The sequence below is a fragment of the Rhamphochromis longiceps genome, linkage group LG17 (genome assembly GCF_057381845.1).
Source record: "Rhamphochromis longiceps isolate RC_006_pf linkage group LG17, R_longiceps_female_GT1.1, whole genome shotgun sequence".
Lineage (NCBI taxonomy): Eukaryota > Metazoa > Chordata > Actinopteri > Cichliformes > Cichlidae > Rhamphochromis > Rhamphochromis longiceps.
Window position 1 is genome coordinate 19,479,879 of NC_140573.1, and position 26,510 is coordinate 19,506,388.

Consider the following 26,510-nt stretch of genomic DNA (forward strand, 5'->3'; position numbering starts at 1 on the left):
ACTCTTGCACTCGCTTCATTTCAGTGCAGTGATTTATTGAAGTGTAGAAACAAAAATGTAAAATACAGAATATAAGGCAAAAACAGTTTTGATGTAAGTACCTTTATTCTTCAGTCTGAACTTTGTCATCTCTGCGTCTGCAGCCTTCACAGCTCTTCTTTGGATAATTCTGTTTTACATAGAAACACAGAACTATCAGGTGTGTTTTTACTGCACTGGCAGTGTGTTTGGGATCATTGTGATGTTGCTGCTGATCAGATGTGTGTATGTTCATAATTCATCAGTTTTAATAAAGCTCACCTGATGACCTGTACATACTGAAAATGATTTCGATCCATCTCTCCATCAGAAGTTTTCCTCTGATTTTCAGTCCAGTTGTGTCATTTTCATAAGTCCGCCTTTCCCTGACACTTTTTGTCTTTTGTTTGTTTTTGTCCTCCATTTGTCCAGTTTACTCAGCTTTTAAGGACAGTGCACATCATGTATTGTTTTCAGTTTGCTGGTGCAGAAATATTATGTCAAAGTGTTGTTTGCTATTTTAATCTAAACCAGTGTTTCCCAACATATAGGAACCACGGCACATATTTCACATTAACAAAAATGATAATAATCACACGGCACACCACCAAACAAATGTCACAAAATGCATATTGATAATTTTTCCCAGCGCACCAGCAGAATCGGATCAATTTCTCCCCACTATACCAATTTTGCTTTCTTGTGACCACTACTCATGCTATGGGCTTATCTGGGTTGGAATTTTCTCCAGGACCTTTTTTTCCCCAAAAAATATTTATCTATTGCTATTACGCCCTGTGTTGTCGCACTCACTATGTAATTTCTTTGTCGCCTGTTTTACTGGCAGTTTGCAACCCATTTAATTAGAGCAGGAAGTTGTACTGCCCTCTAGTGGAAGAGAATGTAGTTGTTCTGCCCATTACACCGGTCACTTAAGAATCAGGTGGAACCAGATAATCTTCCACTGCATTTCATTTGGCAAACAGTGATCTAAACAAATGAGTCGTCTATTTCGTGTAGACACGTGAGTGAAAGGTCAGCGTTGTGTTTTAACACAAACACACTCCTGTGAACACTGTCGAGTATAAGACCTGGAAAAGCCGCCAGTGTCCAAAGAACTTTGAAAGACCTTCAGGAAGAAAAATGTAAAGAAACAGGCAGTGGTTCAAGACTTCTGCACACTACAGTTCCAGTGGTGGATGTTAACATGGCCAGTTGAGGTTGGCGTGTGTACAGTAATCCCTGTGATCCAAGGCTTCTAAGACAGTTTTTTTTCTACTTTTGGAAGGAAAGTGTTTTTTTGTTATTTATTTTGGTGCCCTCATTACTACAGCCACACCTGGTCCTCGGCAGGCTTCCAAAAGCTGGTCAACCAGAAAAAACAGCTTTTGCAGAGGGTGTATTTAAAGGGGGAGAACCTAACACAGCATGTTTACACTGAAGGGCTTCACCACAGCTCAGTGTAACTGTAGTAAGTCCACCTTAATGACCTGTGACTGTGGGGCTGAATTCAGACGACTTGACATTGAGGTGTTTTTCTGCTAATGTGTATTTCAGTAAATAAATGCAGGAGAATGTACAGAGAGTCTGGAAACAAAGGAAGAGACAGAAACATGCACATTAAGTGTGTCTGTGTACAAAAGCTGTGATGGAAGCATGAACACGTCAACAGAAAGTTTAACAAACTGCTTCCAAAAAGGCTGTAAAAGCGTTTTACAGTGCAAACCGTCACAGTCCGTCAAACGTCTCTCACTTAAAGCGCTTGTTAATCAGCGTGGATACATTCAGCTGGAGATCTATAAACTACATCAAAAACACTGACACAAAGAAAAAGGTGCAATACGACACGGAGGAAAACACTCTGAGCGACGATGGCTTCATCTGAGAGCAAACCAATACTGATGACATCTGATCAATAACACCAACAGCTGATCTGACTCCACCCTCAAACCTGAAAACACCAGGTGTTTGTAGTACAGCGTACATGCAAATCATTAAAACCTCAAAGTGTATTCTTGAAAAAAAATTTTCCAATATCTAAAACTAATTTTAATAATGTAAGATGATAACATTACATCATTTTATCACAAACTTTGGATCAGAGTTGGAGTTTTTTCTCAAGGTACGACTTACTTTAAAAACAGATTCATTTTTCTTTGAAATTTTAGAGTAAAATTGATTTCACTTTTAGGAGGTTACTGAGATTTTCTCCATTCAGGAGGTAAAAGCAGTTTTCTTTAATAAATGCCCTTAAAACTAAAATTTTTACTTACCTAGACTCAGTTCAATTTTAGCCCCCCTCCCCTCCTTACAGTGTTGAATTTGTTCCAGTTTTCTTAAAACATTTCTCAGCTGTAACTTTTTCCAACATCCAAAAAGATTAAGTTTTCACAGGAAACATAGAAAAAGGAGTCGCTGTGAGTCACACAGAGTGATTCTGATTCTGGTGTTCTGATGATGCAGGTGAGGAGCAGGTGACGCTTCGAAGCCTGGGCTGGTTGGTGTGTCTAAAACGTCTCACAGGTGAGTTTAAAGAAACAGGAAGTGAAAAGAGGAGATGTTACACAGTCAGTGTGTTTAAGGCTTCGGGAGCTCAGAGGGACAAAAACCGGGAGTCACTTTAACATCAACAGCCGGCTGCTTCAGTTTCTTTTGTTCCCTTAAAGTTTCGTCTGGAACTTCAGCAGTTTTTCAAGTCTCGTCCAGTTTCAGCCGCAGGTTTGAAAATAAATCTGTAAAAAGTAAAAGCTGGTTTTTATAAGCTGCTTTTTTTCTTTTACCTTTTTTCGCTTTAGTGAGTCGACGTGAAAAGTCGAAAAAGTGATTTCGTATAAAGACGAGGACACGAGGACGGGGTCAAATACTGAATCATGGTTCAACAAGTCCTACTGAAATGATCCCAAACTGAACATGTCATCAGAATTAAAGCTGTATCTGTATTCAAACTCGTTTTAATTTGAACTTTAAAGTAGACTCAAAGATTTTGGACTTAAAATTTTAATTTTAGTCAAGTATTTAAATACTGAAATAATTTTGTGTAACAATTCATGAACTGCAATTTTACAATAAGTTTTATTTTTTTAAACTGAATATTTTTAATGAGCTTAATGAGATAATGCAACAGAAAGAAAACTCATGGCACAAACTTGTGAAAAATCTTAAGTTCTAAAGTTCTTTTTAAAAAATTTCCTTCAGCGCTGACGATAAATGCTAGTATTAAAAACACTTGTCATAAAGTTACCATTAAATGTTATAGACGGGTTGCTTTCAATCATACGTACATACAGATAAAAGTTAAAACTATTTAGTGAATACTCTGGAGTGTTGGAATAAAATATGAGAATTTCTTCATCAGGATTACTCAACGTTAGCCTTTATGATGTTGCACCAGTTAAAATAATTCAAGATTTCTCTCAAAATGACTTTAATAGATTCTCGTTTTGTTAGTTGGAAATTTTCTGTAAATTCAGTTTTATTCATATAATCACAACAAAAGTCGCCTCCAAGTGTTTCACACTGGAAGGTAAGACAGAAGTACAAATTTGTGAAAAACGCAGATATAATAACTTACATTTATAGTTTCACATCTTAAACTTATAAAATTCATTATATACAAAGAAATTAAGAACGCACAAGATGAAGTTGGCTCTTCAGCATCAGAACTGTATTTATTTTCTGTATTTTTGGTTCATTAGAACACATTTACTCAGAAAATCCAACATGAAGCGAGTAGTGTTTAAATAAAGAGTTTTAGGTTTTAGTGTCTGAAGGACTCGTTTTACTGTTTGCTGATCTTAGTGAATGACTGAGGTCTGAGTCATTCTGAGAGAAATCTTAAGCTGAAAATGTAACTATTCTTTAGATGCATTTTCTTTCAGAAGGGAAAACTTTCAACATAATGAACAAAAATGATTATTTTTATAATACCTTTTCCTGTAAAATCTTTGATGTCTGATAATAAAATTCAACAACAAATATAAATAAATATGAAATATTTCATGTTTTCTCTACAAAAACAGGGGAAAAACTTGAATAAGTGTTGTGAAAATGTGGGTCATGTCTTAGTTGAAAAAAGTATCATTCTTAGAATTATTTTTAAAATTTTTGTCTTTAGTTATAATCCTGTAAAATGATTATGACAGAATCCTTAACTGACTGTCATGTGACACATATCACATGTCGTTTGGTTTAAACTGTGAACTCAGTTGTACAGGTTGGTGTTTTATTCTGAAGTGAAGCGACCACTTCCTGTATAAGTCAGGTGGATTTGACCCCGCCGTTTCCTCTCACACAATCACTGTGACCCAGAATTTCACCCGTGGTGGAGTTTAAACAAGAAGTCCACAGCGAGCCGAACAGGAAGTAGGAGGCGGTCTCTAAAAGCTCGACCTTTAGTCAAGGCGTCTGTGAGAAAAGCAGCAGGTATTTACAGACAAAAACATTCTTCGCTCTCATTTCCGGTCAGTTCACGCAGAGGTCATGTGATCCTGACTCCGGGCCCATTTCCGTGGAGATGGCCGCAGGAACCGAAAGAGTCGGAGGCACTTCTCGGATGGCTGGTTTGTTCGTCGTCCCTCTGACGCCGTTTCTGCGTCTCCGGTTGAAGCGGCTGTTTGGTTGCGGGTCTCGGTCAGAACACCGGGGGCGCTGCTGTTGTCTCGGTGGCCTGATGCAGGAGGCACTTCGTAGTGATGCTTTGAGTCCAGCTATGCTATGTCATCAGGATCGGCTTCTGCCTCACCTCCAGGATGTCTGAAACACACAGACACAATAAATAACAGAGCGCGCACAATCCATCAGTGATCATCAGCACACATCTGCTGTCACTGACAACACAAAACAATGTTAATGATCTCCTGCTGGGCAATGAAAGACAAACATGATCCTGCAGATTATCCAAAGGCAGGTTTTATCCTTTATGTAACCCTCAATAGAATCAATATTATGAATTAATGAGACCTAAAATAAATTTAAAATGTCATTCTTTACTTCCTGCAGTTCCCGCAGTGTCCCTGCAGAGGGTAGTAGGGCACTGTGGTGCTGTGTGAGACCTCTGACCTGTGGTGATGCGGTGCAGTGGCAGGGTGACGTAGGTCAGGTGTGAGTACAGCAGGAAATAATCCTCTGCCCGGTTCAGTTTGAGCCACGAGCCGACCAATGAGCGCCCGGTGCCCGACAGCGAGCGCGAGCGGAGGTTTGTGGTGGTGTGAAGATCTGAACACAAAAAAAAAAAAAAAGAAAGAAATTGAAAAAAATGTTATTAATAAACCATTTTTGGTAATGCTCTTAAATGTTTTACAGAGTAAATTAAAGATTTTTGCCCACTGAGGGTTAAAATTCAGCTTTAAGTAAAACCAGAACATGTCATCGCGCCATTTTACACTTACTGTCATTAAATTCTCCAGCTGGGTTTCTTACAGAGGAGCAGGAAGTTTGCTTACTGGAGGTTCAAAGATGATCAGATATCATAGTGGCTCTGACCATAAACCATGCCAACATTTGATCGGGTAGCGTTTTTTTCCCCATAACCGACCAAGCAACATCCAGGAACCCAAAGTCTGAATTCCAGGACGAGTTTAGTTTACTGAGCCACAACCGCACAGGTTACATTTAATTAACTTTACTGATCTGTTTTGAAAACTCTAGGTAGCTAGTTTGTGACACATTCATGTTTCTGGATCTTTGATTACTTCAGGGGGAAAAGGAGATTTTGAACCTGCTGCTGAGAACTGCTGTATATTAGAAACGACTGTTTAATGATCTTTTATTAATGTTGTGTTATCACAAAGAGACTCACAGCTAACCTGATTAATAAACTGAATTAATTCAGGAAAACTTTACCCACACTTGTGGTGAGCGTCTCAGGAATGAGGCAGAAGTGCCAGTCTTTACCTTCATCTTCCTCTTCCCTGAAGAACTCCTCGCTGTCGTTGGCAGAGTGAGACTTCTTCATCTCAGCGATCCGGTTTCGAGGCATCTTGCGCCTCAGAGACGGCGAGAAGAAGGAGGGGCGGTTCTTCTCCGGGGTCGGAGGCGTGCTGAACGATGTCACCTGAGGAAGGACAGCAGGTTAGAGTCCACACAGGAAGTAAGATTTAATCACATGTCACCGAGACCTCGTTATACAGAAGTGAGACGGGGAGGCAGAAGAGATGTTTCACTGGCCGAAATCCTCAGTTGCATTTTATTCGTTTGCAATCCAACCTTAAATTCCCGATGTACTGTAAGTGTACGGCTGGTGACCAGAGCAGGGACACGAAATTCTCTAAAACCCAAACTGTTTGTCTTGTTGGGAAGTTTCACATTAATAAAGTGAGTCACATACAGAGATCGGAACCATCGATCGAAACATTTAAAAGCCCCAAAGGAGCAAATGTTTGGTTTTTTGTTTGTTTTTAAAAACAGGGGCACAAATAAACCCAAGAGGAGGGGCTCAAAGAAGGTTTCATAAAGGATGGCATCATCAGCAAAAAAGTATACTTTGTGTTCAGCTGTAAAGTCTTATTCAAGTAAAAAAATATATATATCAGAAGGCCTAATGTCGAACCCTGAGGGACATCTTACTCTGGAACAGCAGAGAAATTTGGCCTTTTCAGGAACAACATTGTGGATTATATATTTAATAAAACATCACAGGAGTCTAGGCTTTTCTGTCTGTGGTCCACAGGTGATCAGTGGTTTAATCTGCTGACTGTGCATCATTGTCCTGCTGGTGATGGTGGGATGATATGCAGCTTGTATTACAGAGACACAAGCCAACCTGAGCTAAAATTAATTAGCAATTAACTGTGTAAATATCCTAAAATTCACACCTGACCAGCACCAGATTCTTTGGTAATGAGGAGAAAGTTTAGCTGGAAATCAGCTGAAACGTTTTCTTCTACATCTCTGTGTGATGTCCTGATGTTCAGAGAGCTTCCTGTTGGAACGTCGGGCAGTTTGAAGTTTATTTGTGGGGAAGAGCTGCTCCAATTAAGCAGAGTAAATTTATTCCTTCAGCTCTCCCATCGCTCCTGTCCTTGTTTCAGTAAACACCGTCACATCCTTTGGTTTTTTTGGTTCATGTGAATTTTTTTTTTTTTTTTTAATTATTGTTCAGATCAATAATCAAAGAGTGGATTCATGCTGAGCTCTCCTTCCAGCAGACGTCTCTGTGAGAGACACATCCGGCTGTTAAATGATGCACAGTCAGTCCAGCTGCATGTATTATTGATCTCGACCTGATTTCGTCTGAGCAGAGCTTCGTGCCGTTCGCTCGACTCACTTCCTGAGTTTTGGGGTTTTCTGTTCTACTTCTCAAAGATCTCGGACACAGAAGTGAAACCACACCAGTGGTTGCCCGAGCCGAGCAGGTTTTCATCACAGCTCTGTGATGGAGATGAGCTTCAGGTGAAGACCTTCAGATTTCATTTAAGAGGTTAAACTGAAACATTCAATTAGCTGCTGAGGGATTACAGTCCTCTGTTGTAACTGGACAATTCAATCAAAACCCTTTTAATGCACAGATGTGGAGATATGTGGGCTGTTCATTCACTTTTCTTTTTAATGTAAGCAGGAACAAAGGCCTGGACATGATTACAAAAGTGTCCAAGGAACTCTGATAGCAGTAAAACAGACTGTTATAAAAGAGGATGGATTGATTTTATGCAGAATGATCCTTTTATCACAACATAAAGCTAAGCGTACCATATCCAGCTCTACTGTAAAGAGGTTTTATAGAGCAAGCACAGGCTTCAGTACAAGGTTCAAACTGTTTATCGGCCTCGGGAATGAAAGTGAGATCAGACTTCAGCAGCTCAAAAAGCAATTTAACTGTAACTCCACCTGCAGTGTTGTTCTGTGGTGGATGGTCACACGAGCCTCTCTGTGGTAACTCAGATTTCAACCTAATCACAACTGGTCTCATCCTCTGAAGAAAAACTTGGTTTGAGACATAAAGCAGTCCCCGTCCTCTCCACAGAGTATTACAGTAAAGTGCTTACGTTCAATCACATTTGAGGTCATGAACACAGCTGTTCAAAAACAAAACCTTCAAATCTGTTGTGGAGACATTCAGAGGAAAAAATGAAAAATCTCAAGACCGAATATTTAAACTGCATCTTCTCCCTCACCCTCTCGTGCATGGGTGACACCTGGTCCTCCTCGGTGCCGCAGGGGGAGGTGTTGCCAGTCGGCACCCTGCTGACGGCCATCTCGGCGTGACCTTTGCCCTGCGGCCCCTTCATCCTCACAAACTCCATGTTGTTGTACTTGTAGAAGCCGAAAGACATCCGCTGGGCCATCTTAGCAGCAACGCTCACCTGAAACACGACACGGACGTCAAACTGCTGACAGTTGATTGACCCATCACACCTGAGAGCTTCAGAGTCTGCAGGTGTTCTTAGCCCAAGTGTCAAGACTTCATAAATGTGAGCATGCTAAATGAGAACACATTCACACTCCTGTAGCATGTTTCTGCTAGTGTAGTGCAGGTGTTCATGTGTGCAGGTGTTCATGTGTGCAGGTGTACGCTCTGGTCTCTAACCCGGTTGTCGTAGACCTTCTTGAGCGCCTCGTAGCGGATCGAGCCCTGGAAGATGACGCCCTGGAAGGTGTTGCTCTTGTCGCTCGCCACCAGCTCCACGCACACCATCTCGCCCTCACCCACCGTCATGTCACTGAACACCTGCACAAACAGAAGGTCACATGACTTCACCTGCAAATGTCCCGTGTCTTTCTGTGCGGCAGCAGAAACATCGACTCGTGACTGTGGTCAGCAGCGTTTCCCTTGCCTTGGAGGATCATCGGTTTCTGTCCCAGCACGAACTCTGCTGCTTGTGGCGGTAAAAACGCTGCACTTGTGCACAAGCTCGTTTTTAAAATGGGCCGAGAGCTTTTAGTCACGCTTCATCAACTAATCTGCGCAGTCACCGCCCTCACTCCTCCCCCACCTCCCCTCCTCAGTGTGATAGCACTGTGAGCTCAGAGACGTTTCACCACAGAAGCTCTGCACGAGCTGAAAACATCCTTTTACCTCCTCAAAGTTGTCGATCATGAAGAAGATGTTGGGGTAGCTCATCTTGGACTCCTCCCCTTTGCTGTCCATGGCATGTTTACTCGGAGATGCGAACACTTCCTGTGAGCACAGGAGGGGAAATAAAATGAGACAAATCACGGGTGGGATGAGAGAAGGTTGGTGGCTTCATCAGCTCGAGCTGCTGCAGAGCGCCTACCTGACATTTCTTCTTGTGGATGTGGATATCTCCTGCGTCTGAGCGCGTGCAGACGGCGCACGTCACCACATAGTCCAGCTGGAAGAGGGTGCAGGAGTCAGGTTAGTGAGGACAACAAAAAACAGTTTAAAAGATTCTTTTTTTAAACTTTACTGCTCTGCACCTTCTGAAGGATGAGGTTCAGGTAGACGCTCTCCTCCCAGTCGATGTCGGGGTCACCAAGACCCGGAAGCTTCTTGGAGTCCCTCCTGTAGACCTCCACCTCCACCTGAAACACAGCACAAAGCCTCCATCAGCACCACGTCTGAACACACTTACCATCAGACTCAGCTCATTCAACCTTACTTCCTCCCAGATTCCCTCTCCTACTTCCTCTTTTTCCCCATCCATCCCGCCTATACACATACTTCCTTCCTTCCTCCACCGTTTCCTTGCCCACTTGGTGAATTTCTCTGGTCTTGAGGGAAATACAAGTTTTCCACAAGCCAGCCTTCATATCACTCAGAAACCATTTAGAGCGTAGGAGCGGTCGTCATGGTTTCCCTGTGAAGCGCTTGTGTGTGTGTGTGTGTGTGTGTGTGTGTGTGTGGTTTTTATGTGGCCTCAGATCCTCCTGCTTTGACGAACTGAAACTGAAAAAGTGACGCTGATTCAGCAAAAACACAAAGCTCATTTCAGGTCAAATGACTCTAGTTTTCCATTGTGTGTGTGTGTGAGTGTGTGTGTGTGTGTTGCAGGAGATTATGATCCTGATTTCACAGCAATGCAAACTTCATGAACATTTTCTGACCTGAACGATGAAGCAAACACGTCACAGCAGCGTGACCCGCTTTACGGCAGCTGCCATTTTGATTTCACATCTTAAACCAGGTGCAGCTTCTTCAGTTTGATGTCATGAACCATTTCTGGTCCAGATGTTCAGTCTGACATCACGCAAACTCCAAGGGTTAAAGCGATTGAAGCTCCAGGCGTCCATCAGAGAACATGAAACCAATGAAGAAGAACCAAAACCCACAAATCCTCCAAAGGTCAAATCACACGTCACACACACTGATGCCAGCTGAAAGATCACCTGTAATGCACTTTTTGAATGATCAGAAGCAGAGGAGCTGGTGTCTGCTGCAGGTTGTTCACACTCGCACTGATGCTCACAGCTGGTTAAACTTACAAATGCTGGAAAAAAGTTCCTGAGCTTAAATAAGTTTTCCCTGGAAACATTACAAATGTGAAGGAGAAAGGTTCCCAGAGCTGTTTCTGCTCTGGGACAGGAAGCAGTGACCTGGACACAGCAGGGGGATGAAGGACGAACAGAGCCTGAGCTTATAAAATATAATTATGACGACCAGAGATGAAGAGCAGGACGAGGCTGAGATTTAGGGCATCATGAGAAATCTGCAGGTTTAAACGTTTGATCACAAAGACAAAAACTAAAATGATAATAAGTTAACCTCAGATTAATTTCAGTTACTGAGACTAATGCTTCTGTCTCATCAGCTGGTTCCATCGTTTTTCTGATCTGCTCTGTTTCAGGTTCTGTTCCTGTGACTGAAGCTGCATTCTTCAGAGGACAGAGTGATGGGAAGCTGATGGCTGCTGTCGCTGCCGATCATCTCGCCGGCTGTTATGGCGTCTGCTGTCTGTATCGTCTGATCTGCTGTTAGTCTGACTGACAGCCACGGACGCTGCAGTAAAAATGAACCACACTGTCCACCTGCGGGCGAAGCCGCTCTGCTGCAGACTCAGATAAATCTAATCATCAGATCTGTCAAAGGCCAGAGCCACGGAGGAAAGTGTGAGCACCTCAGAGAGCAGGAAGTCCTCTAGGGTCTTTTCAGGGTTGATTGTGGGAAAGATGTAACCACTCTGGGTCGGTGCTTTGGATAACCGAGCCAACGTCTCAGTGGTTAAAGTTTAGTTCTCTGATTTTCCTTTTTTCTGTCACATATTCTGCTCCTGTGGTGGACAAACTATCATAACCACATCCAAAATTTGCAATATGTCATTTAATGGGCCAAAAACTCACAGGTCAGGTGCACCGAAGGTAAAAATACAAAAAACTACAAATAAATAAAGGAGATGCCGGAAAGGGTCTGAAAAACTCTGCATTTTCACAGTAAAAGTAGTAGGAAAGCTCAGGGCAAGGGAGCGATGGTGGGTCAAAGTCCCCCTCTGAATGATCCTCACATGAACACCAACGTTACACAACCACTGCAGCTCACAGGGAGCCTGAACATGGTTTATTTTAATGCTGCTCCACATCCAGACCAGCAAGCCATCTATTACTCACCAACAGAGACACAAATGCAGCCTCACATCCATCATGTCTCACCGCCTCATTCACGTTTCTCTGAAACCTTTTATTTTGGAATCCTGGCCCTCAGGCTCTGCTGGTGCTCTGCAAATGTCTGAAACGTGAGCGATGATGACTCTTTACATCAAGTGTCATGTCACCTTCTTGCCCTCGCTGTTGTCGGCGCTGACGTAGGAGAGCTTCCGGCGGACGTAGAACAGCATGTCGTCCTGTCGCGGCGCCCACTTCTCCATAAAGTACGTGGAAAACATCCAGGTCCAGAAAACGATGCGGTCATCTTTAAAACAGCCTGCAGAGACAAGAAACACAAGGTCAAAACAACAAGTCAGCACGAGAATTCAGTTTAAAGCAGCTTCATGCAGATTTTTAAACAGTCTGTGGAACGATTTCTGAGTAAATGACTGGGATGGATTAGACATGACTGTCTGAGCATGCTCGCTGGCGCACACCACATAATCGTCCCGACGTCATTAATGACCAAATTTTACTCAATTAACTCCATGTTTTATTCAATGTTACTGAAACTATCGCGACTCATGAGGAGGGTGTTTACGTGTTTTCCCATCAACGTTTATGGGACCAGAAGCCTTTAGGCAATCGTTGCCCCTGGTGCAGAATGCAGATTTAAGACCTAGAAGCTACGTCTATCCTTTACTTTTCTTGTTGCTTTGTTGTACACATGTATGGAATGGGCATCTTCCTGTTCTTTCCTTTCACAGTAAAAGTACTTGACATATGTGTGACTGCCCAACAAAAACCACTTTGACAGGATTCACGTTCCTTACTGTTGTGGGTGTTCCTGACTGTTAAGAGCTGCAGTGTGTAGTCAAGTACTGTACATACACCATTTTTCTCCACTTACGGTCCGAGTCCGGCAGTTAGAAAAAAGCCGACAGTTTATTTCATGCACATATTGCTCTCTCATGATATTTGCATAGCATTATCTAATTGGCTAACAGCTGTCACCAACTGTGACATGACAGATGTTTCAAACGTTGAATAACTAAATAAATGAATACATTTTGGTGCTGTGTGACATCACAGCGTTTAAAACGAAGGAAAGGCGAGACTAGAGAAGCCTGAAACACGTCCAGTGATTCCTACCTTACACTTACAGAGTGATCGGCTGCTCGAGGAAAAAATATTTGTTCTTCAACTGCTAACGAAATCTGGCCTCAGTTCAAGCTTCTTTATAAATTTTGGCCTTTCAGAGGAACAAAAACAGAAAAAGGGAAGAAACTATTCGGCAACAAGAGTTCCTTCAGCAAAAATACATGCATGAGCATTTATTTACTCATATCGAGGAACATAACAGACAGCCGTGACAGTTCAGTCATTTTTAATCCAACATCAGCACCGATCTTACTGATCTATGGACAGAATCCAGCAGCTGCTGATGTCAAGCAGCACACAAGTGGTATTTAGGACAGCAGTGCTCCTCAGAGGTTTAAACCAACCTGCAGCCACGGGAAACAATCAGATGATTAATTAACCAAACATCCAGGTTCAAGGTCTGCACTTCAATAAAAGCTTTAACTACAACTGTGACATCACGAAATCTGAAACTGTTCCACAAAAATTAAATATTAAAATAACCTTTTTCATTCAGACGGGCTTCAAAAACCCGAGCACTGACACTAAACCTGGACTTAAACGTTTCAAAAGGCCTTTCCCTGTGAATATGGTGTCAGTGAGTGTTTAATGTCTGAAAGCAGCTCAGAGGAAGTGTGCTTTGTTCACACTCTGTCTCTAAAATCTATTATTCCATTATTCAGATCCACAGTTATTTCTTCCTTATGACCAATAAAATCAGCTCATGCATTATTCACAGGCTGCTGGATTACTAGACACGCTTTTATTTTGAAGGATCAAACAGGGCCGAGTGTGAGAGGATACAGACACCAATCGATTTCATACTGACGCTCTGTGTTTCACTCGGTATCGACCCCCTGTCCTCCGTCACCCCGGGTTCTTTGCTACCTTTTTACAGGCCGGAGGCACCTGCCTTGTTGCTTAGCAACAGTTGTCAGGCAGTTGCCAGAGAATGACTCTGCATTGAATTAAATTTCCTGCGAGAGCTTCTCTTGCAGATAAACCTGGAGAGCAGCAGGAGAAGGTCAGCGGGTCAGACGGCTGAACCGGAGCCAATTAAGATTCACGCTCATTAGAGTTTTTGCTAATTTTGATTTAATTAAAGAAAACTGGTGAACTTTGATTCCTCACACAGTTTAACATGTTTTAAATTAAACACATCGATGCTGAGCTGTGTGTGTGTGTGTGTGTGTGTGTGTGTGTGTGTGTGTGTGTGTGTGTGTGTGTGTGTGTGTGTGTTCCTGTCTGTGATTGGCTCTTGTTGAGTTGGACTCTTTGTGGACCACAAAGCCACTGTGACACCACGCCACATTTAGAAGCCTCGGCGTTTGTATTTTAGCTGCTAACGTTTTGTGTTTTGGTGTCAGAAGTTATTTCTGACACCAGAAGCGCAGAAAAGAAGATGAGACGCCATCTAGGGAGGATCAGAAAGACAAACTCAACAACATTGTTATCCCCTATGTTGCCGGTTTATCAGAAAAACTCAAGAGTCTTCTTCAAGCATCACATCCCAGTGTACTTCAGACCCAGCTACACACTCAGACAAAAACTGACTCATCCCAAAGACAAAACTCCTAAACACAAACTTAGCAACGTAGAGCATGCTGTACAGTGTAGCAAGGAACGCCCAGACCTCTACATTGGAGAGACCAAACAGCCACTTCACAAATACATGACACAACATAGAAGAGCCAACTCGACGAGACAAGGCACGGCTGTCCATCTGCATCTAAAGGACAAAGGTCACTCTTTCGAGGATGCCAATGTTCACATCTTGGACAGAGTACAGATAGTTTGAAAGATGAGTGAAAGAAGCCATCTATGTACATTGTGAACGACAATCTTTGAACAGAGGCGGTGGCTTACGACACCAACTGTCTGCCATCTATAATCCAGTTTTGAGATCCTTGAGGCTCCAACAGCACAAACATGATCCAGAGGGCCAGTTCAGTGATTCCAATTAGCTGAGGTGGAGCCTAGCAGACAGCTAGCAGCTCCAGCCATCTGTGTCACCATCCACCCAGTCAGTTAAAGAGGCCACGCCCCTAATCATGCAAACTTTAAGCCCTAATACAAGTTATATTTGTTTCTGACTCCTGATATTACAGTCTCAGATAAACAATTACAATCTTCCTCTTTTCTAATAAATAACACTGTCATCTGCAAATAGTGACAGTTTTCTTACTATTCCTCTCTTTTACTTCCTCTTTATTCCTTGGCAAAAGTTGTTGTGAAGCTGGAACTTCTCTCTAGAAACCAAAACAGTTTGTGCATCAGGGTGTAAACATCTTTATTTCTGCTGTAAAAGTTTTAACACGGCTGTCCGCAGTTATTTTTTAGCCTGTTTAATGTTTAATTACCTTCTGCTATAAATATATCTATATTGTCTATTTTACCTCCCATCTGTTTAAAAAGTCCCCCTCTCTAAAGATCAGATCAGACTTTAAGATTTTATTCTGTTTCTAGATTTTATAAGTAGCCTTTTATTTTCTTTTGCTGTATATCCAATTAAAATTAAAATCAAATTCTAAATATTCTAAGATCAGTACAAAGTTAAAGGAGACACAGCATGACGAGGAGTAACCAACCCACATGATGTGGGTATAAAGCCCTTCCATGATGGTGTATTGGCATTTCATTAAATTTCACAGATATTAAATGAATTAGTTTAACTCTATGTCGGTCCAGGAGGATAAACTTCGTTTGCTTTGATTTGTTCAGGCTTTAATTTAATTTGAGATGAAGATGAAACCAGAGTAATTGTACAAACACTTCTTATGGGTTTAATTTAGAGTGACTGAGAGGACGAGTCTGAATAAACCTGCAAATAATGGAAATAAATGAATACTTATCACTGGTTCTGGTAGGTAAATACAATTTTTTCTTTTTTTTTTTTTCTTTTAAATGGTACTTCTCATAAATAAACATCTCATAAAGAACTGACATGGCGATCGTGGCTCAAGAGTTGGGAGTTCGCCTTGTTATCGGAAGGTTGCCAGTTCGAGCCCCGGCTTGGACAGTCTCGGTCGTTGTGTCCTTGGGCAAGACACTTCACCCGTTGCCTACTGGTGGTAGTCAGAGGGCCCGGTGGCGCCAGTGTCCGGCAGCCTCGCCTCTGTCAGTGCGCCCCAGGGTGGCTGTGGCTACAATGTAGCTTACCATCACCAGTGTGTGAATGGGTGGATGACTGGATATGTAAAGCGCTTTGGGGTGCTTAGGGACTAGTAAAGCGCTATATAAATACAGACCATTACTGCAGAAGTAATTAAGCTTCTCTGATGACAAGCACCCCAAGATGGGTGTTTGTGGTCTTGTTGTCTAGCCTCTCCGAATTACTCATGTTTAACTCTGCGCTCCTATAAAAGGACTAAGACTTCCTCTGTGGTGTTAGTACCCGATGTCAGCAGTCATTATTCAGAGTTTACAGCTGAAACTCAAGTGTGTGAATTAATGTTTAGGCTGCTGCTTAAAGCTGTTCACATCTCACACAAGTCAACACCTCCAAGCTAAGGCAGCAGCCAAGCAGAGCCGCTGGCTGTAGAAAGGAAGTGACCTCTGGCCTTCATCCAGTCACGCTTGGCATGAGGGATGTTTTCCCCAGACGGGGGGTGAGTCAGTGAACACGACCTGCTGGCAACCCAAGCAGAAGAAGCTCCAAAGAGCAACAGGAAGCACTGAACCAGCCAAAAGAAATCCTTAACTCAGGCTCCAATATCAGGTAACTACAGTCAGAGTAATGACTCAGTAACTTTAAACCACGCCTCACAGCCAGCATAGTTTATTAAACCTCAGCATCTCATACTTGACCATCAGTCCTTTAATTTCTGGTACTTTAAAACGGCAGCTCTGCAGGAAGGACAAACCACATTCTTCCAGGGTTTTGATGACGGTGCAGCGTCAACTGTTGCCACACCTTGTGTTGTTGGCTGTTGTTTTAATCACATGTGAACACCAAACAGCCCAGATTTTGCATTTAAGATCCACCTATCATGCCAGAGGTGTAGCTGTTTACCAATATCCTTAAATATCCTCGGAGTATTTGCTGTGAAACTCTGGAGCCCAGACGACTGTGTTTGGGATAACTCTAGAAATCCGAAAGGTTCCTAAAACAAAACAAAACAAAAAAATCATCTGAGAGAGCAAACCCTGAACCACTGAAAACCTGAACAGAGACCAATAAAGGCTCCATACAACCTTGTAGTGACTCCAACAATACCTAAACCACAGGTGTCAAACTCCAGGCCTCGAGGGCCGGTGTCCTGCATGTTTTAGACGTGTCCTTGATCCAACACAGCTGATTTAAATGGCTAAATTATCACCTCAACATGTCTTGAAGTTCTCCAGAAGCCTGGTAATGAACTAATAATTTGATTCAGGTGTGTTGAAACGGGGCGATATCTAAAACCTGCGGGACACCAGCCCTCGAGGCCTGGAGTTCGACACCCCTGACCTAAACTATACCAAAGGCCTCCTACAAGAGAACTTGAACCACATATAGACCTAAAGGAAGCACCTACATTTTCTCTAGAACTCCTAAAACTACCTATTGAATCACATTTATAATTAGAGCCAAAGGATTCTTCAAACCTCCCTAATGGCAACTCAAACCTTCTTTCTTGCTGCTGGAACCAACAAAAGTTTGACTACAATTGTCTTGAAATCTTACTAAAACCTCCTAAAGGAACTAACCACGGCAGGTTCAGGATATACGAGATCAGCCTAGTTATGGTCAGATGCAGAAGACTGAACCAATGGTTCAGATCAGGAATGATAATGACCACTAAATGTTTTAGAAGACCAATGCTGCGACACCACATAACATGCCACTAAAAGACTAGCATGTTTCAGTTTCTCCTGATGACAACGTAAACCACCTAATGGATGTTAAGGACCTCTATTACCACTCCAACCACCCAAAGAATGGCCAAACTTACCCAGAGAGCCCCCAGCTCTCTTTAAATCCCACTAAAAAGTTGTTTTTTTCCTTTGGTGTGATAATTGTTTGTCCAAAAAAGGTTTCTCCTGTAAATGAGATATTGTGTCTCAATGGGAATACCTGTATAAATCAAGGTTAAATTAAAAAAAATATATATACACACACACACACACACACACACACACACACACACACACACACACACACACACACACACACACACACACACGAAAGAAAACCAGCGCTGCCTTACATCATCCTGACTGAAAACCAGCATGTTCAAACTTTTTGGGGTCTTCAACAACTTCTCATGACATATGTCGATGACCCTGCTGAGTCCCATATGAACCACTTCTGCTGACATGATCATGAAAATCACTAGCTACCACGCATGTCATACTAAGCAGTCCGCATAATCGATTAGATCAAGTCTTTCATGAAAAGATTTTATGACAGAAACTGTGACCATGTCTGAGTGTGACATAACCCCACTTGCAGATCCCTGAAATCACAGCTTCACACTGCAACGAAGGTGAAGATGATGACGTCATGAACCAGAGAACAGTAAAAAACAAAATCATCTCGTGAAGGCTCACTGTAATGTATGAATTACATTCAAGGAAATGTATTCTGATTTGAGTCGAGGATGAGTCAGCCTTGATGTGCTGAACAGTGTCATTTAGTTTAAACTCACCCAGGTATCTTGTTGTATCTTGTTATAATGTCACCTGGGCTTCAGAGTGTTGTTTAAAGGTGTTAAAGGCTCACAGCTGACTGAAGCAGAGTACAGTTCTGCAGGAGCCTCTGGGACGTTGATAAAAGTCCAGCTCTATTTATAGCTGCATATGCCATTTTAAAAATACATCAACTGTGTTATGAAGCCCGGCGCACTATCACTCATCATCTGAGGAAAGTGAGCTGAATCACCCCAAATCTCTCTGCAGCAGTGGGTAGAAATATCATGAGCCGTGGTAGGCCTGCTGCATTTTTCATGACAGTTATATAATCCTGTGTGATGTGCTTTCGAAGCTCCAGTGACCTGGATGAAAGGATGAACAAAGTGCATGCACCAGCGCCGAATGAACCAGCGAGACTCTCTGCAACGCCTGAGCCACTGAGGCCAAACGTCTGAAAGTGCTTCGTAATTAAGCTCCAATGTACTTAAAGAAAAATGCAAATACTCACACCTACAACCTTTGACTGGCCAGCGCTCATTCTGCTCTGATACAATCTGCATGTCACAGATGTTGTACGGCAGCTGAGAGAGCGTTGGCGTACCATCCAGCTGAGCATCAGTATGACGACCACAAAGCTGACTTTGACGTGATGAAGCCAACACAGCTAAGCTTAGCTTCCTCTCCAACATTGGAGGCAAACCCAAAGCTGGGTGGAAATATTTGGAATATTAAATTAAAAGGTTACACAGACTGTGCTTTAAATATAATCAACATGTTCTTTCTGAGCGCACTGAGGGTCACTAAAGTCACAGTGGTAAGGAACATTTCCAGTGTCACACTTGTGTTTGCAGACACACTGAGTGAAACTCTTTCACACCAGCTACACGAGACCGCAGCAATCTTCTACTGACCAAAGCAGCCACAGGGAGGTTTGTTTTGCTGTCACCCTCGCTGAAACCAGCCAGTGACCTCAAGCAACCACTCACCAACGATCTGGGAAATACAGTTTTAAAGCAAGGCTCGGGAATAAATACAGGATTATTTTAAACTGTGAATCATGCAAAGCTACTCTGAAAATGATCCAAACAGGTCTGATTTTACTTTTTGTTAAACAAATTACAAAAACCTTTGTCTAGAAGTTCAAATTTTACAGCCTTACATAAATTAAAGCTAAAAACCAATAGGCTAAATAAACGCAGCACTGAGATGTTTCCATTCGCTTATTAAAGGAAATCGACGGTAACAACTGGTCCTGTACATTAAACCTTTACAGTCTGGCTCCAACAGTCCACTCCACAGACAGACTGTACACAGCTTGGAGCTGCTGTGACGTCCTGCGGTCACACACATATGTGCACGTAGACACAAACTGGAGCACTTCAACCACCTCTGCACGGACTCGGACTGCGGCCTCATTAAATATTTAGCAGGATTTGTAATAATTTGTCAGCAGAGAGCGAGTCACGGTCAGATCGGCGGTAACTCTGCACCACAGTTCCTGAAGAGCAGATCTCAGACGATCGATGGACGCTCTCACCGTTAGCGTCAGCGTGAAAGCTGCGCTGATGTCAGAGTATTTACAGCAGGAGGTAATTAAAGCTAAATCATTCATGTTCATCTCTCTGCCTCGCCTGGCTGCCGCTTCACTGCCTCAGCGAGTATTTATAGTTCAGACCGTGAATTCTCAAATAAGAGCTCGTATTCAAATTATACGAGCCGCCACCAACCGATAAAAAGCACCGAGGCGGTCTAATCGCCCTCCATGTTTTTCTATTTTCTATCAAACTTTCAGCAGCTGTGTTTATTCAGGTGTGGCTGCAGAATAATAGTCACACCCAGAGTTCTGAGCTGCTCATTAACCCAGCAGAGGTGCTGCCGGAGCTGACATCATGCCACTTGTCACCACACACAGACCTCACCTGTGTGGACTGCCCAGGTGGAGCTTTGCCCCAAGAGCTACGCTAGCTGCAATGGATTTATGCTCTTATTTTGAAAGTTCAGCCGCTATACTCAGCTCGCCTTTCCCCTTCCTCTCCCGTGTTTTCATTCAGCTGACTCTCCAGAGAGCCTCTCCGCCCACGGTCTGATAGTGATGGCTCAGCGGCGAGCTGGAGGACGTTTCCCCAACATGGAGGAGGGAGGCAGCTGGTTATCATTTCCTGTGAAGAGCTTGGTAAGTGAAATATCTGAAGCATGTTCAGCTCATGGTTTATCATAAAAGCTAAAATAAAATAAATTCTTACTGTGTAAACGAGCAAAAACAGAACTGTAAGAACATCCCTTAGGCTTTTAATGTGAAAAACCTCAGTTTCCTTATTGAGTCAGCTGTCGTGATTGTCAGCTGTGTGTGAGCTTATATACTCACCATGCTTTTAGCGACATCACCATGTTTTTGCGTCTGAGAGACTGATCCGAGTTATTCTGTGATCAGAGCAAAGACCTGAGTCACTGTCGGATCAGACCTGAGTCACCACCAGCCGCCTGCAGAGGAGCATCCAAGGACACGACAGAGTCTGCATGAAGAAACAGGAGCACCTCCAGCCCCACTGTACAGTCTTTACCGTTAAATATTGCCCTGTGTGACACCACAGTGGTGCTGTGACGTATCCACAGACTCCTCTTCTCTACGATATTTAAGTTATCGATCGATTAGTCTGGAAACCTGCTCTTATTCAGAAAAAATAGATCTGTGTCACTGTAAACTAATCCAGAGTCTATTAAAAATTAGCTCAGTTTAAATAATTGTGTTTGTGGCCTTAAATATAAAACTAACACAGACTGACTTTCTCTCCTTGAGTTCAGCTAATAAACGGTCCACTGTATTATAAAACCATGAATAATGAAGTTGAAGCCACAGCCTTGAGGAACACGTAGAGTCAAACTGCATCAACTGGTTTCATTATTATTTAAGTTGAGGATGTTTCATGTGATCAACGCTCGAAGACCCAATGTTTAGTTTGCGATACTGTGCAGAAGTCTTGAGCCAAAACTCATTATATTTTGCTTTTAAGGAGTCAAGAGTTTCTGTGAATTTTTAAAGTGCTCTTAAACAGCAGTACAAGTTCTTCTTTGGACACTGGCTGCTTTTTCACTTCTTTTCAGTCCAGTCCTCGTACCAGAGCATTTCCATAGGATCGTGTTTGTTAATCCTCTGAACTCTGACCTGTGAATCATTCAAACATGAAAAGGCTCCAAATTCAAGGATGAACCAGTGCTGCAACTGCACATGATGGCCACCTGAGCAACAAATCATTTAATCATGTCTTTTATTACCAGATGATCCCTGAAACACTTCATTTCTTTAGTTCTGTTAAAGAAATGAGAATGTGCCAAAGATAAAACAGGTTAACATCGATACGATTTTTGTACTAACAAGGTGATTTTCAAAGAGCTGAAGACCTAGATTATCTCAGCGTGGTGTGTCCTAAAAAAAAAAAAAATAGAAAAATAATTTTATTTATTTATTTATTTTAAAAGAAGGAAAAGTGGACAAGTGAAGGACAAAAGAAGAAGAGTGAGGCCTAAAAACCATCTACAGCAGATGATCAGAATCTGAAAAGACCCAAGACCAGGCTCATCTCTGTAATGACAGGAGGAAATAATGTGGTCAGACCACAGATCAGCTTTCAAGCTCATCAGATTTGTACAAACTCTGATTTCTATTTAGTTTAATACAGTGGAAAAGAAAGAAAGAAATGAGGCCTGGCTCGAGACTGTATGATGACACGAAGCAGAGGTAGCACTGCAGTGTCTAACATTTGCTCTGCTCCTGGTGATGACAGTGAAGTTGCTGTGATGAAGTCATGTGCTGTGAACAGAGCTTCATTGATTTATCCATCAGAACAAATGAGCAGCAGAAACAGGCGGAGCGGCGCTCCGACGATGTTGGCGGCAAACGCAGGCCGGAGCAAAGATCAACTTTCATTTTTATTTTCAACGAGGCTCGTGACGAGGACCGGGCGACAAGGCAGTCACGAGGACTCGACACAGTCCTTGCAAAAAAGAGAAACATAGAGATGGAGGATCCACGGCAGCTGAGGTCATTACAGGAGACATTCAGGTCCTCCTCAGAAAACAGATTTCTGACCTTTGTGGAGCTCAGAGTTTAGAAAATTAACCATAAATGTCATTACATTAATTCAGTTATTATTTTTATTGATCAAAGCTGCCTTCAGATCATTATTTTATAATCACTCCAATATTTTGGGGCTTTTATTCTGCTGTAAAGTTGGACATTTGTTCACTGCTGGAGCCTCTGGTGGACACTAGAGGACCTGCAATTTCTTATTTAACATTGACAGTTATTTACTGTATTTTTAAAACTCCACTGTGCGCTGTGGCTCTAAGCCCGAACCCTGTTTGAACAGCATGTGCATTTTTAGACTTTTTTGGTTAACTAAAAAACCTTTTCGCACCTGTCTTTAGTTTTTAGTTTAAAGAAATGTCCACCAATGCTTAAACATGGAAACATCTGCTGGGTTAGAAAGCGAGGAGAGCACTGTGTTTGGGTCTTCACGGGGTCCCAACACCAGAGTACAGCCCCGGGGGCCTTCAGCAGATAGATCCGGCCCTGCTCCAAAGTAAACCAGACCCACAGATAAATGAGAGCCAGCCTGAAACACGTCAGAGGGCTCATCCCTGCTCACGGGAGTTCAGGTGCTGCCTGTGTGGATACGAAGAAGCCCGCAGACACTCACCGATGCCGCTGATCTCCTGTCGGCTGTTCAGGCGGCTCCTCTCGTCCGCGATGGCCTTCAGCATCTGCTGCAGGGATCCGTCCAGCTCCCCGTTCTCCTCCTCCGCGGGCCCGACAGCCTTACACAAACCGGGGAAGGACGCCATCTCCGAGCTGGGATCATGACAGTCCGAGCTAACAGCTTCCGACGGCCCCGGCTCACGGCTATCGGACGAGAATAAGCCCCCGGCTCTCCTCCTGATTTACCCCGGAACGACTGTCTCTTCGCGGCGCAAAGGAGCCGCCGGAGGTCAGGACCGGCGAGCTTTGCTAAGGTGCCCGAAAAAAGCACAGACAGGTCGGACTGCTGAGGGAGACTCCGGTCCTCCTGTTGTTCAGATCAGCTGGAAACACCCCTCACACTTCCTGTAACAACACGAGGCTCTTAAAGGGACAGGGCACCGCGACGGCGGGCACGCGCAGGTCGAGCGTGAGAGCGCTGAGGTGTAACAGAAAAATACGTACCGAAGAATTCAGTGATCCTGCAGGACCTGTCTGCCTGAACAAAAATACCCAAACTTTAGACGAATAAACAATAATAAAATAAAACAAACTGTTTAACAAAAGCTTAAATAAACAATAGAAAAAGTGGACAAATTTAAAACAAAACAAAATGTAAAACAAAAATAAACATGAATCAGAATCAGAGACTTTGTTAATCCGAGAGGGAAATTGAGCTGTCATAGCAGAAACTATACAACAAACATCAAGCACTTCAATAAAATTAGTGTAGAAAAATAGATATTGATGGATAAATATTAAGATAAATAGATAGATATAGAGGTATAAAGATAAAGATAAATATAGAAAATAAATGAATACAAAAGGATGTATTCATTCATATGTCGTGGTATACAAAAGTGACAGGGTGCATTGAGGTGTTATTAAATTTGTTCCAAATGACCGACAAATGTAAAAGAAAAAGTTAAAATATAAAACACAAGCTTTTAAAAATATTAAATCAGATTCAAGAAAAAAAAATTTCAATAAAGAAAACAAGAAATATTTAAGATACAAAGTTAAATTAAAATATATATTTTTGAAAAATTATAAAACGAAGTTTATAAAGTATAAATTTTGATAAGAACTAAAAACTATTAGATGAATTTTAAATTGCAACAGAAAATTCCAGTTATGACATTAAGGAAACGGTTCAAGATAATTTTCTTATTAAACTGGGAGCTGAAAATGAAATATATGAGAAATAAAATAATTAAATAAAGACTGCATTTTTTTCTTTTAATTTAAACATTTATATAAGTTTATTGAATCTAAACTTCAAAACTAAATTAAATGAGAAGGGGGAGCAATGTTTTTTCTCCCATTTCCACTCATTGTTTAGTCTGATGTGGCATGAAAGATCGTTTAAGTACTAATTATCTGGACATCGATAGTCTGCTTGGTTAAACTTCTATAACCTACTGAAAGTAATAAGCTATTGTAAATGAGTTGCTTTGCAGTAGTGACTGAGAAGGATGATGTATTTGAAGGTTCCTGCCCTGTTTGTTTAACAAAACAAAAAAACACAAAAAAAAATCATCAGATTTTGATTTGATTTTCTTTTCCTTTTTTTTTGTATTACAACTGAAGAAATATTGATGTATATGGAACTTAATAAAAAAAAGGGAAACAATCCCTTTGGTCCTGCAGGATGTCGCTGGTCTACAATCCTCCGGGGCTCAGCAGTTAATAAATCAAACACACCCTTGTTACTGTTGTTTGTAATGCGAAGACAGTCCCCGCCCTGCTGGCCGGCAAAGAGAAAGGAGAGCAATTCGAGTGTAAAACACTGAAAATCTGCGTCTCTGTGAGTCGTCATAAATCATCTGGTCATATTTCAGCTTCAGTTCACTAACGGCTTCAAGCCTGAGAAATGAACCTTTGAATTTCACTGAAGGCGCGATCAGGTCCCAGTTTGTGACAGTCACGGAATTCTGCAAAACATCAGCGTCGTCCCGCAGCAAACCCCGCACACAGAAACCAGACCTCAGCGCCGGACAAAGCAGTGCATGTAAACAAATACACCCTTTGTTCAAGACAAAGGATTACGTCATTGTTTTACGAGATAAAGTCGCGGAACGTAAATAAATAATTGAATAAAATAAAATATATAACGAAAATAAATGACTTTTTTTCTTGTACTGTAGATAAATAATAAATACTTTTCAAAGGGATTTATTAAAACCCTCAATTGCATGACTATTTAATTTTGTGGGGGAAAAAAATATTTCACCGTATTTTGGGGGAGCTTTAGGGTCCCTAATAATATATCAATCATAAAGTTTGACACCCCCCCCCCCCCCCCCCCCCCCACCACCACCCCAAACAGATATTGGTTTGTTGCTTCAAGGCAACATTGTGCGACAAGGGTAGTCAAAACGAAGTTATTCTATAATAAGTTTTATTAGTACAACAAGGATGAACCAATAATCAAACAACAAATAAACAATGTAAACATTTCACAGAACAATAAACCACCAAAATACATCCGACATTTGATCCTAACCCCATACACGCCTGCGCGCACACATACACACACACACACATGTTGTGTTTCCATCACTTTCCATTAACTTCCATTCACTTCCTGGAGACTTATCCTGACCCATCACAACTACCTGCCTGAACCTAACCCTAACCTTACCCTAAACCTGACTCAAGCCTTCACCCTAAAATGTAATGATTTACCTTGCCATTTGTCCCCATAAAGTAGGCGAGACATCACAATGTGAGTGTGTAAACAGATTTGTGTCCCCACAACAATAAGTAATACATGTCCACACACACACACACACACACACACACACACACACACACACACACACACACACACACACACAATTACTTTACCAACTGACCCCTGAGCTCCTAAGTGTCCCTCAAACCTGATTCAGGGATCCACTCCTCCACTTCCCTGTCACTCCCTGAAAGCTCACTGTCCTCACTTTCTGAGGGAATGTCCCTAACTGCACATTCCCTTGGTTTCCTTGCATAAAAGGTTTTTACGTCCATGTCCTGTAATTATCAGTAGATTGTAAAGTAAAAAACAGTGACTATGATCCTATAAATTCACACAAACACATCTCTACACACATATGCATTATTTTGCCTGAAAAAAATTAGGCTAACTCCACAGTGTTGCCTTGAGGCAAAGAATGAAAATTAACAGTTCTACTGTATAAATAAATTTTAAAAAGTAGAACAAACAATCAAATATACTTCTTAACATATTCATGCACATACAAGTGTTTTTTATATACATTTATTTCACTAAAGCGCTATATAAATGCAAACCATTATTATTATTATTACTATTATTATTATTATTATTATTATTATTATTACTATAATGATGTAAAATAGTGATCTTTATCTTACCTTCTAATGGAGATGTCTCTCATGTAATGCAGCCCCCCCCCCCAAAAAAAAATGAAAGTCACACCACCTTCAACTCATCCTTTTATTGGAAAGTTGTCGCATTATTTGACAAAAAAAAAAATGTTTTTTTTGAAGGCCCAGTGTGAGGCAT

General features: G+C 41.9%; 1 protein-coding gene and 1 long non-coding RNA gene across 2 annotated transcripts in view; both read right to left on the reverse strand.

Annotated features, from left to right (window-relative positions):
* Positions 1 to 850: 850 nt before the first annotated feature.
* kiaa0930 lies at positions 851 to 23,404 on the reverse strand. The gene is made up of 10 exons (XM_085387755.1): positions 22,944 to 23,404; positions 11,682 to 11,830; positions 9,394 to 9,498; positions 9,231 to 9,308; positions 9,032 to 9,133; positions 8,543 to 8,683; positions 8,130 to 8,318; positions 5,911 to 6,070; positions 5,077 to 5,232; positions 851 to 4,770 (listed from the first exon to the last, which is right to left on the reverse strand). The coding sequence occupies exons 1-10, from the start codon at positions 23,086 to 23,088 to the stop codon at positions 4,730 to 4,732; spliced, it is 1,266 nt and encodes a 421-aa protein (XP_085243881.1). The 5' UTR covers positions 23,089 to 23,404; the 3' UTR covers positions 851 to 4,729.
* The window catches only part of LOC146649589 (uncharacterized), a 272,903-nt gene continuing 247,243 nt past the window's right edge, over positions 851 to 26,510 (reverse strand). Inside the window, exon 2 of the long non-coding RNA XR_014908361.1 lies at positions 851 to 949. This is a non-coding gene — a long non-coding RNA (uncharacterized LOC146649589). The remainder of the gene's footprint in view (positions 950 to 26,510) is intronic.

Bases quoted from the DNA above. Each gene is read 5' to 3' on its own strand.
- kiaa0930 (XM_085387755.1), bottom strand. From the start codon at position 23,088: ATGGCGTCCTTCCCCGGTTTGTGTAAGGCTGTCGGGCCCGCGGAGGAG. The intron at 9,134-9,230 runs GTAGGCGCTCTG...CTGTGCTCACAG, and splicing joins TCCACAAGAAGAAATGTCAG to GAAGTGTTCGCATCTCCGAG. The intron at 4,771-5,076 runs GTCAGAGGTCTC...TGTGTGTTTCAG, and splicing joins ACTGCACCGCATCACCACAG to ACATCCTGGAGGTGAGGCAG.